Raw genomic sequence first — 12300 nt, 5'->3', positions numbered from 1 at the left:
CATCCCCCACCACTGTCCCATCTATATGGGTCCCATCCCAAAGGCAACAAATGTTTTCAGCTTCTTTGCCTCTTTCCAGAGATATTCTATGCTTATGTAAGTAATTGAATTTATAATTTTTCCTCTTTTTATGCAAATGGTAACAGACTGTATATACTCTTTGTACTTCATCTCTTTTTAAATTTAAAAAGATATCTTAGAAATTGTTCCATATCAGTACATAAAGAGCTTCTTCATCTTCTTTATGGCTTCATTTTATCCCATTTTATCGGCCAGCTAAAATCTCACCTGTTCCCTCAATGCTCTTTACTCCATCAGGACAACGTCCTCATAAGACTTTTCATCTACTTGTTGGTCATGTGTTTATGTTCTTTAGAGAAACGTCTATTCAAATCCTTTGAACATTTTTTTCATTGCGTTGACTTTTCATTTTCGAATTTTAAGAGTTCTTTTCATATTCTATTTATTAGATGTTTATCAGATAAATCATTTGTCAATATTTTCTCCCATTCGGTGGGTTGTCTTTTCACTTTATTGATAGTGTCCTGTGAAGCACAAACATGTTTTAATCTTGATGAAAGTTATCAATTTTTTTCTTTTATTACTTGTGCTTTTGGCACTGTATCTAAAAGAAAAAAAAGACTGTCTAATCCAAGGTCACAAAGACTAACACGTATAGTTTCTTCTAAGATTCTTATAGTTTTTAGCTTTTATACTTGAGTCCCTGACCATTTTGAGTTAGTTTTTCATATAGTGTGAGGCAAAGGTCCAATCTAGTTCTTTTGCATGTGGATATTTAGTTGTGCTAGCATCAATTATTGACCATACTCTTCCTTCCCCCATTGAATTGTCTTTGCATCCTTGTTGAAAATCAACTGACCATAGATGTATGGGTTTAGTTTCTGGACAATGAATTCTATTTCATTGATCCATATGTCTGTCTAATGTCAGTTCCACACTGTTTTGATCTCAGTAGCTTTGTAATCAAGCTTTGAAGCAACTTTTGAAATCAGGACTTGTGATTCCTCCAACTGTCCTTTTTAAAATTGTTTTGGCTATTCTGGGTCCCTCGAATTTCCATATGATATTAAAATCAGCTTCTTAATACCTTTAAAAAAGCCAGAAGGAATTTGGATATGGATTGCATTGAATCCAAAGAATGATATGAAGAGTAATGCCATCTTAACAATGTCTTCCAATCCATGAGCATGTAATGAATTTTCATTTATTTAGATCTTTAATTTCTTTCAACAGTGTTTTGCAGTTTTCAAGTCTTGCACTTTTGTTAAATTTATTCCGGAGTATTTTATCACTTTTGATGCTGTTATAAATGAAATTGTTCTCTAAATTTCATTTTCAGATTATTCATTGCTAGCATATAAAAACACAACTGAATTTTTCCTTTCCAACCTGGATGTCTTTTCTTTCTTCTTCTTGCCTAATTGCCCCAGCTAGAAATTCCAGTAAAAAGTTGAGTAGAAAATGGTAAGAGTGGACATCCTTATTGTGTTCCTGATCTTAGGAGGAAAGCTTTCATTCTTTCACCATTAGTATGAGGTTAGCTGGGGTTTTTTTGTTTTTGTTTTTATAGATTCCTTTTATCAGGTTGTAGAAATTCCCTTTGATTCCTACGTTGTTGAGTGTTTTTATCTTGAAAAGGTGTTGGATTTTGTCAAAGGCTTTTTCTGTGTCTACTGAGATAATCATGTGGGGTTTTATCTTTTATTCTGTTAATATGATATATTACATTGACTGATTTTTTGCAATGTTGAACTAACCTTACATTCCTGGGATATATCCCATTTGGTCATGATGTATAATCCTTTTTATATAGTGCTGAATTCAATTTGCTATTATTTTGCTGAGGATGTTTGTGTGCATATATACATATTGGTCTGTAGTTTTCTTGTAATGTGTTATCTGGGTTTGGTATCAGGGTAATATTGGCCTCATGAATTGAGTTAGAAAATGTTCCCTTCTCATATTTTTTGAAAGAGTTTGTGAAGAATCAGTGTTAATTCTTTTTTAAATGTCTGCTAGAAATCACCAGTGAAGCTATCTGATCCTGGCTTTACTTTGTCGGATTTGAAATTATTATTATTATTATTATTTTTGAGGTATGCAGGCCTCTCCCTGTTGTGGCCTCTCCCGTTGCGGAGCACAAGCTCCGGACACGCAGGCTCAGCGGCCATGGCTCACGGCCCCAGCCACTCCGCGGCATGTGGGATCCTCCCGGACCGGGGCACGAACCTGTGTCCTCTGCATCAGCAGGCAGACTCTCAACCACTGTGCCACCCAGAGAAGCCCTGAAATTATTATTATTAATTAAATCTCTGATTTATGGGTCTCTTTAGATATTTTATTTCTTCTTGAGTCAGTTTCAGCACTCTGTCTTTCCTGGAATTTGTCCATTTTTAACTAGGTTATCTATTATAGTGGCATATAAAAGTTCATAGTATTCCCCCATAACCCTTTTTATTTCTCTTAGATCAACAGTAATGTCCCCTTTTTCATTCTTGATTTTAGTCAGCTGAGTCTTCTATCTTTTGTTTTCCTTGGTCAGTCTAGCTAAAGCTTTGTCGATTTTCTTGATCTTTCTGAAGAACCAACTTGTGGTTTCAATAATTTTTCTCTATTGTTTTTCTATTCTCTATTTCATTTCTTTCCACTCTAATCTTCATTTTCTTCCTTCTGCTTGCTTTGAATTTAGTTTGCTCTTCTTTTCTAGTTTTTTAAAGTTAAGGGTTAGGTTACTGATTTAAAATCATCCTTTTTAAATATAGGTGTGCATAGCCATAAATTTCCCTCTAAGCACTGTTTTAACTACATCCCATAAATTCTGGTACACTGTGTTTTTGTTTTCATTAAACTTAAAAGTAATTTCTAATTTTTGTTGTGATGTCTGCTTTAACTCATTGGTTATTTTAAAACATGTTGTTTAATTTCCACATATTTGTGAATTTCTTAGATTTCCTTCTGTTATTGATTTCTAATTTCACTTCACTAAAGTTGAAGAACATGTTGAAAATCACACAGGTATGATTTAAATCTTTAAAATTTACTGAGACTTGCTTTATGAACTAACTTATGGTCTATCTTCATTAATGGTTAACGTGCATTTGAGAAAAATGGACATTTAGCTATCCTTGGGCAAAGTGTTCTACAGGTTTCTGTTAGGTCTAGCTGGTTTCTAGAATCATTCAAGTCCTGTGTTTCCTTTATTGATCTGTTCAGATGATATATTCATTTTTTTAACATCTTTATTAGAGTATAACTGCTTTACAATGGTGTGTTAGTTTTTGCTTTATAACGATATATTCATTTTTGAAACTGAAGTACTTAAGTCCTCAAGTATTACTGTTGACTTGTCAATTTCTCCCTTCAATTCTGTCTGTTTCATTTTTTTTTCAGGTCCTGTATATGTAGGTGCATATATGTTTATAATTACATTTTATTGACAGAATAACCTTTAATCAATATATAATGTCCTTCTTTGTCTTACTAGAGATCTAGTAACAATTTTTGTCTAAAGTCTATTTCATCTATTAGTATAGCTACTCCAGCTCTCATTTGGTTACTATTTACATGGTATGTATTTTTCATGGTTTTAACTTTTAACCTATATGTGACTTTGAATCTAAAGTGTATCTCTTGTAGATAGCATATAGTTGAATCATGTTTTTTTAAAAAAATTCATTCTGAAATTATCTGCCTCTTGATTGGAGTGTTTAATTTATTAATGCTTAATGCAATTACTGTTAAAATAGGATTTGCATCTGCCATTTTCTTACTTGTTTTCTCTATATCTTATGTATTTTTTTGTCCCTTTATTCCTTCATTATTATCTTCTTTTATGCAAAATATGTACTGTCTACTGTACCATTTTAATACCATTGTCATTTCTTTTACTTTAAAAAAATATTTTCTTAGTCATTGCCCAGGGGTTTACAATTAACATCTTAATTTGTAAATCTTGTTTGGATTAATATCAACTTAATTGCAATAGTATATAGAAACTTTGCTCCTATATAGCTCCATTCTCTTCCCCCAATCCTTTGTGCTGTTATTATCATACAAAGTATATCTTTATATATTATATGCTCACCAACACAAATTTATAAGTATTGCTAGCAATAAATTCTGTCATTTTTGTTTATCTGGGAATACCTTATTTTCTCCATTTTTGAAGAATAATGTTGGATATTGAGTTCTTGATTCACATTCTTTCTTTTAATATTTTTAATGTGTCATCCCACTGTCTTCTGACCTTCATCATTTCTTTCTTTTTTTTTTTTTCAATTTGAAAGCAGTCACTGTTTATTAACTGACCAGATTACAAATATAATCATGGTAGATACCTTAGTTCATCCTTCTTATAAGTCTGTTGATCTGGTCTTCCCTGTTGCCAGCATCTCCACCTTCTACAAAATGGGTGGTCTTTTTCTTCATTCCACCTCGTGGAGAAGACAATTTGAAGGGCCACAGGAAGTTGTTTGCTTCTTTGAAACGTTTTCCAACAGTATAGATCTCATGAATCAGATCCTCCATGCAGATAATACCGTATTTGCCAAGAGATCGAGCAATCAACACGTTATCTGTCAGGGCAATTCGCTTCTTGTTGATTTTGCCATAACCACGCTTGTAGATCAATTCATTTACTGACTTCAGGTTTGGGTACCCCCATGCAATGTATGGTTCCACAATTCTCAGCATGTTAATTGAGGCCTTGTTGAGCTTCACAAAGGTGCCATTGAAAATCTGACGGAGGCGAAGAAGCTGCAACACCTTTCGAACCTTTGGGCTCACACCATTGATACCTCTGATCCTGATGACAAATGCCAGTTTGGGTTCTGCGGGTACGTAGAAGTTGCCAGCTTTTCTTGCCATCCTAGCCATTCGAATTTCCGTTCTGTACATCTGCCGGTATTCCTTGTGATAGTGCTTAGCTTTTTCATAGATAAGCTTCCTCCTTGCCTTTCGAAGCATCTTCTGGGCAAATTTCTTTCTCAGGTGCTTGATCTTAAGCTCTGCGAAATTCTTTCGCTTTTTCTTAAGGGTTTCTGGCACAGCAGGAACCTTTTTTTTCTTCTCCTTAGCAGCCTCCATGGTTCCAGCCAGGAAAGAGCCTTCATCATTTCTGATGAAAAATAAGCTGTTAATCTTTTTAATGATCCCTTATAAACTGATGAGTCACTTCTCTTTTGCCACTTTCAAGATTGTCTTTGGGTTTGGCTTTCAACAATTGGATTATGATGTGTCAAGGTGTAGATCTCTTTTAAGAGTTTACCCTACTTGGAATTTTTTGAGCTTCCTGAATGTATAAATTCATGTATTTCTTTAAATTTGAGAAGTTTTCTGGCTTTATTTCTTCAAACATTCTTTCTGTTCCTTTTTCTCTTACCTTTAAGAATGCCCATTATGTTTACGTTGGTAAACTTGTTGATGCTCCACAAGACTCTGAGGCTCTGTTCATTTTTCTTCTTTCTTTTTTATTTCTGTTCCCCAGACTGTATAACTTCAACTGACCAATCTTCAAGTTCAGTTCCCTAGACTGTATAATTTCATTTGACCAATCTTCAAGTTCACTGATTTATGCTTGCTTAAATCTGCCATTGAACCTCTCTAGTGAATTTTTCATTTCAGTTACTGTGCTTTTAAGCTGCAGAATTTCTTTATATGTGTATACACACACACATGGCTTGCACATGCATTTTCTATCTTTTTATTATTCCCTATTTGGGGAGACATCATCCTCATCTTTTCCTTTAATTCTTTAAACATAATTAGCTTTAGTTATTTAACCATATTTAGGGCTTCCCTGATGGCGCAGTGGTTAAGAATCTGCCTGCCAATGCAGGGGACACGGGTTCAAGCCCTGGTCCAGGAAGATCACACATGCCACGTGCACCACAACTACTGAGGCTGCGTGCCACAACTACTGAAGCCCGTGCACCTACAGCCCATGCTCCGCAACAAGAGAAGCCACTGCAGTGAGAAGCCCGCGCACTGCAATGAAGAGTAGCCCCCACTAGCTGCAACCAGAGAAAAGCCTGCGTAGCAACGAAGACCCAACACAGCCAAAAATTAATAAATAAATAAAACAAAAATTAATTTAAAAAAATATTTAAAATAGCTGACTAAAGTGTTTGTCTATTAGATGTCCCACAACTGGGGTTCTTCAGGGATAGTTTCTACTGAGTGCTTTTTTTCTCCCCTTGTGAATGGCCCATACTTTTCTGCTTATTCGCATGTCTTGCAAGTTTTTTTTGAAAAGCAGACATTTTAAATAATATAATGTGGCAACTCTAGAAATCAGAATCTCTCATGTCTCCAGGGTTAGTTGTTGTTGCTGCTGCTGTTTTCTACTGTTTGTTTGTTTAGTGACTTTGATGAACATCTGTACTCTTTGTTTTGTGTGGCCAGTGAAGTCACTGATTGGTTAGCTTAGTGGTCTCCTAATGATTGGAGATTTCCTTAAATGCCTAGAACCAATATGTCTCCTAGTCTTTGCTGAGGATCTGTGTGTTTTGGGGAAGGACTTCAAAACTCAGCCAGGCTGTTTACAACTCTGATCTAGCCTATACATCCTGTTTGTACTAAGCCTCATGTCAGCTAGAGGTAAGAGATTAGGGCCTTCTCAGGTATTTCTGGTATATGCAAGCAGCCCTGCATATGTGCATGGCCTTCTAGGTTCCCAGAAATGTGTCAGAGCTTTTCAAAGTCCTTTATGGACATCTCATTCCCGAACTTTCCCTTTTAAGTTTCTTTCACCTCAAGCAGCCATGATGTTAAACTGCCACTGATTGCTTTTTTTTTTTTTGCGGTATGCGGGCCTCTCACTGTTTTGGCCTCTCCCGTCGCGGAGCACAGGCTCCGGATGCGCAGGCTCAGCAGCCATGGCTCATGGGCCTAGCTGCTCCGCGGCATGCGGGATCCTCCCAGACCGGGGCACGAACCCGCGTCCCCTGCATCGGCAGGTGGACTCCCAACCACTGCGCCACCAGGGAAGCCCCCCCACTGATTGCTTTTACCAAATGCCCCCAGGGAGAAGGCTTTTCTCACTGGGCAATTTTCCAATCAGGCAAGCCTTGCAAGTGAAGTCTTACAGGGAACCAACCATAAGACAAGTCAAATGATGATAATTCTCTGGGAATGGGGCTTTGAAGGAACTCCATCCTCATTCTGCCCATCCAGTGGCTGACAGTCTGCTGGTTTTAATGGTGATTGTAGGCTATTGGTTTTTAAGGCTACAGTGGAGCTGGGAAGTGAGGATTGGAATAGGGCAAGTTACAACACCACAAGACTTTCTCTTCTTATTGAGATTTAGCCATTTCTTAAATGCTCTATGGATTGCTGCAGGCCTTTAGTTAATTTCCATAGTTTTGACAAAGTTGATTCTGACAATTTTTGCCACTACTCTCACTGGTTTTATGGAGAGGACTGTCAGAGGTCTTCACTCCATCATTCTCACTGAAGCAACTCTTAACTTCCTTCCTGACTTGGGCAATTCTTCTTAGCTTGACACACTCTTCTCCTTTCTTTATTCCTGTTTCATCAGAGTCTCCATCTTCTGGTGCACAATTTCTTTCCTCTTGGATCTAGAGTCACTGTGCACTTTTATGAGACATTTCCAAGTCATCCTCTGATGTATTCTTACACCTATGGGCATTTTCTCTTCCTAAATACCCTCTTCCTGTTACGGCAAACTCAGATTCATTCTTTATGATCTAGTTCAAATATCAACTCCTCTGTTAGGTCCTCCTCACTCCATTTAGCCATGAACCGAATCATTCATTCCTGTCCCTTCTCCTATAGCCCTCTTTACATGCATCTATTATAGCTAATGTTTAATATATCCTATCTCCTTTACTAGACTGCAAATCTTTTAGAACAGATACTATACCTTATTCATTTTTGTACACTTAAAATCTAATACAGAGAAGGTATTGAGAAAATATTTTTTGAACTGATTCTCAGTAAAGAAGTTATCACTCCACTGGTAGTAAGAACCAACTTCATTAAAGGCACTGAGCCCTCAGACCTAAGCAGAAGCTGATGATCACAACTGAATTTTATAATACAAATCTAATAGCAGAAGTCTTATAATTAACAGAATAAACAGAAAAGCCATGTACTTTCTTTTTATTTAACTTTGAGAAAATGTCACTTGGAATCAGATTAGTGAGAATGTCCTTCTAGTGCTCTGGACTGGTTCTCTGGACACCTGGGTTCTCTTCCAAGCCACCCCCAACCTGCTGTAGGATTCTGAAGGAGCCAAAAAGAATCTGCCCTTTAATGTGAAAGTGACTAATTTCATCTTTAACTCATACATGCTCAATCATATTTATATTTTTAAGGGTTCTCTTTCCCTGCTGTATGGAGAAAGCATCACAAGAAGACAAGTAGGAAGTAGGAAGAGTAGATAGGAGGCTACTTCAAAAGTCTAGTTGAAAACTGATAGTGACCTGGACCAAAGTGAAATGAGGTGATGTGAGAAATTCTGGAGACAGAACATATTTGATCTGCTGTTAGATTAGATGTCAAGAATGAGGGAGAAAGAGTCAAAGCTCATCCCAAAGTTTTAGCTTGAATGATTAGATGGTGGTATTATTTATTAAGATGGGAAAAGAAGTGTTGAGGAAGAGACAGGTTTCAAGGCGAAAATATTTAAGGGCTCTGTTTTGGACATGAATATAAGACATGTAAGTGGAGATGTCATGCAGATAATTGAAACTCAAAGGACAGGTCTTACCAGAAATAAAAATTTGGAAGTTATAAGATCAAGATAGTATAAAATCTACAGCATTGGTTGAGATAACCCTAGAAAATAATTTACAGAGCCTGAGGAATGCCAACATTTAGGGATCAGGTAGCGTGGGAATAACTGGGAAAGGTACTCCAAAAGAACAGCCACTGGGGTAGGGGAAAGAAAGAGGAAATGGCCAGCTGTGCTGAATGCTGCTGACAGGGCAAGTTCAATGAGGAGAGCGAAATGCCCACTAAATTTGTCCAGTTAGGAGTGCTGGTCCTTGTAAAAGAGTCATTTTAGTACAGTTGAAGGGGATGGTGCAGAAGCCAGAGTGTACTGAGTTGAAGAGTAAATGGAAGGTGAGAAAGAGAAGACATCATGTACAGACAAATTGCTTGAAGTGTTTTTTTCCCTTGGCTTCAGTGACACTGTACTTTCCTGATTCTCCAACCTATGTGGCTGCCTTTTTTTCAGTCATCTTTGCTGGGTTATCCTCTACTTACCTTTGACTGTTGCAGTTGTTGAGAATGTAGGTCATCTACTTCTGTTCTCGCTCTTCCACCGAAGGGCCTCAGGTACCACATGTGTGCTACTAACTCCCAGATTCTATACTGTATCTTGGTCTCAGATCTCTCCTCTGAGCTCTAGAATTGCATAGTCAATTGCCTATTCAAGATCTCAACATCAAACGCAACACTCCCCTTCCACAACTGTTTTTCTTCCAGTGTGCCAGATTGTCTGTAAATTATATCATTATCTTCTCAGTAGTTCAAGATAGATACCTGGGAGTCATGTTTCATTTTTTTCTCTCCCTGTGTACCACAACTAATCCAGTAGGAAGTCCTGTTCATTCTACATTCAAATATGTCTCCTTTATAGACGGTCTACAGGCCATACATCCAAAGGCTCTTTATCTACATTATCTTTCTCCTTAAGGTTCACAAATACCCAGTAGGGTAGGTATCATCCCCATCTTGAAACTGAAGCTCAGAAAGGTTAAGTAACTTACTGTGATAATGCAATAAGTGAATGGCAGAGAAGAGTGATTTAATACTAAATACTGTGACTCCACACTACCTCTGACTCCTACTACTCAACCTCTCTGAGGCCAAGTCTCTTCAGGAGTAAAATGGACCTAATATTTCCAACCTTTAGGCTAATATAAAAAATTTAAAATAAACTATAAGGTACATATACCTAGTACTGGGCATCAATTCAATAAATGTTAAGTTCCTTTACAGTCTTTTACTCCTTCCTCTATACTTTTTTTCCCCCTGGGGCCAATTCAGCAACGTTAGGATTACAGAGATGAATAAAGATTGCTCCTGATTTCAAGAAGCAAATAATTTAAGGGGACAAAATGAACACGAATAAAACAATGAGATAATAATATAAGACAGTAGATAACTAATCATTACATTGCATTGCAGAGGCTTCCTATAAAATTTCAGAGAAAGGAGAAAGGGCAGTTGGGGGAAGGGAATGGGAGTGGGCGTTTGGAAAAGTTTATTAGAACAGTTAGGGTATATAGTAAGGATATCAGCAAAGAGGGGCAGGACACTCAGAAACAAAAGATACTGATGTGGAAATGAGAACAATACGCTCAGGGTCAATGATGACAGCAAATGGATTTCAGCTAAAGGTACTTATTTTTCCCCACATCAAAGTATTTTTACTACCAAGTTTCCTTGAAATGATTTAAGTTCCCAATGGAACAAAGGAAAATTTGAGCCTATTATTAAGACCAAATGTCCTGGCAGGCAGAGCCATCATTAAACTGTCTACCTGCCTCCCCAGGGAATAGGAACAAGCCCTAAACTCTAACCCACATGAGATAAAAATAACTCACATGCTGGGGTATGCTTTGAGAATAAAATCACACTGTCAAAATGTGTCTAATGAAGTCAATCACCTTTTCCTAGCTTTCATCTCTCAACTGACACCAAAAAACATCACCATTCCTATGTCCAAAGTATCCTTGGATAAAAACCCATAAAGACCACCAATACTAATATACCCACTACATCTGGGGCTTGGATTAAAAAGTTTTAATTCTCCAGAGCCTGTTTAATAAACCAATTTGGCTTCTATGACAATGAAATGTGATACATAACTTGTTCCACCATTCAGCAGAGCTTCTGGACAATGGCATCACAGAGCATTAGAGCTGGAAAGAAACTTAAAGATTACTTTAGTCTTACTTTACTAATGAAGACACAGAGGCCCAAAGGGGATAAGTGATAAGTTCAAGGTCAAAGGGACCCTGCAGGAGAGAAGGTCATCAGGATGGCCAACAGACCTTGGAGAAGGAGAGTCACATAGGACCCCTGGTGAGAATACTAATGAAAATGGGGGAAAAGTAAAAATATTATAGAGCTACTCACAGAGCTCCAGTGGTTCTTTGGTACTGATGAAGAAACGTAAAAGATTATTCTGAAATCACCTCAGATTCTGGCCCAACAATCTCTTTCCCTAACTCCCCATAAGCTGCTGCCTTACATTTGATGGTCAAGCCCTCTATTCCAGTAATCAGCAAGCAGAGGTGAGTCATGGGCAAAATATAGAGGCTAGACCACTGTTAAGTTCCCACTAAATCTTGATGTTTCATTATTTTGACAGAAGTAAATACATAGCATAATTAATACCCATAATCCAATTTAAGTTTTTAAAAAATCCCCCCAAATTAAGTACAAAATAAGAGCCCTGTGACAAATCAAAAGGCATGGCTTCAAGTCCTAGTTCTTCTGCTTACATAGGAAGTGATCTCAGATAAGTCACCTTCCCTGTGTAGGGTCTCACTTATAAAATAAGGATGAGATCACTTGAGCTGTGAGGATCACAAAACAGACCTTGAATATGAAAGCTCTTTGAAAGGAATAAAGTGTTTCCTCAATAAGAAGAAAGAAGCAAGGAAAAAAACATTTAAGTATTTAAATGCCAAGTGCTAAGTGCTAAGTGCTATGCTGGGTACTTATACATATCTTACTTAATTTTCACAACAACCCTAAAGGGGGGTAGGGATCATCTCTGAATAAAGCCATGGAAGTTCACAGAAGTTAGATATCTTGCCAAGACCTCATAACACATAAATAGAACTCAAGTTTTTTTGGTTTTGGTTTTTGCATATAGATTTTTTTAAAAAATCCAAAACCCAGTCCTTGTCCTGTTACATCATGCTGCCTCTCAAAAATACTGTAACAATCATACTTCCTCACCATACCTACCCAGTGGAAATAATCAAACTTGACCATACATATCACAGTAAACAGTTTGGGAAACATTAAAAGTTATCACTCAGCCTAAACTGTCAAAATATTTCTGAAGGAAGATTAGGGCAAAGTTGTCATCTCCTTCCCCTAGTCCCACGCTCCTTAAATTAGAATAATGTGTCCAAAGTACTTATCTCCACAGAATGTGCACAGAGATTCTTCCTGCAGTACCAATTTTATGCAATGATTTTTGGGCAGAAAGGTGGTTATTTTTTAAAATCCTGCTTTTTTTGAGTATATACTGGTAATAAATTCAATATAAAAATATAAAATGAAAGTCCT

The 12300-nt window shown here is 37.1% G+C and overlaps 2 protein-coding genes across 2 annotated transcripts in view; both read right to left on the bottom strand.

Moving 5' to 3' along the window:
- Positions 1 to 12300, bottom strand: part of SYN2 (synapsin II) — a 172855-nt gene that overhangs the window by 92569 nt on the left and 67986 nt on the right. The window lies entirely within an intron of this gene.
- Positions 4290 to 5119, bottom strand: LOC132497074 (large ribosomal subunit protein uL30-like). The gene has a single exon (XM_060109984.1). It carries the CDS (start codon positions 5104 to 5106, stop codon positions 4360 to 4362), a length of 747 nt encoding a protein of 248 aa, XP_059965967.1. The 5' UTR covers positions 5107 to 5119; the 3' UTR covers positions 4290 to 4359.

Source organism: Mesoplodon densirostris, chromosome 10 (genome assembly GCF_025265405.1).
Source record: "Mesoplodon densirostris isolate mMesDen1 chromosome 10, mMesDen1 primary haplotype, whole genome shotgun sequence".
NCBI classification, from domain to species: Eukaryota; Metazoa; Chordata; class Mammalia; order Artiodactyla; family Ziphiidae; genus Mesoplodon; species Mesoplodon densirostris.
This window is presented reverse-complemented; position numbering and strand designations above follow the sequence as displayed.

Excerpts from the sequence above, each read along its gene's own strand:
- LOC132497074 (XM_060109984.1), bottom strand. The coding sequence starts at position 5,106 with ATGGAGGCTGCTAAGGAGAAGAAAAAAAAGGTTCCTGCTGTGCCAGAA.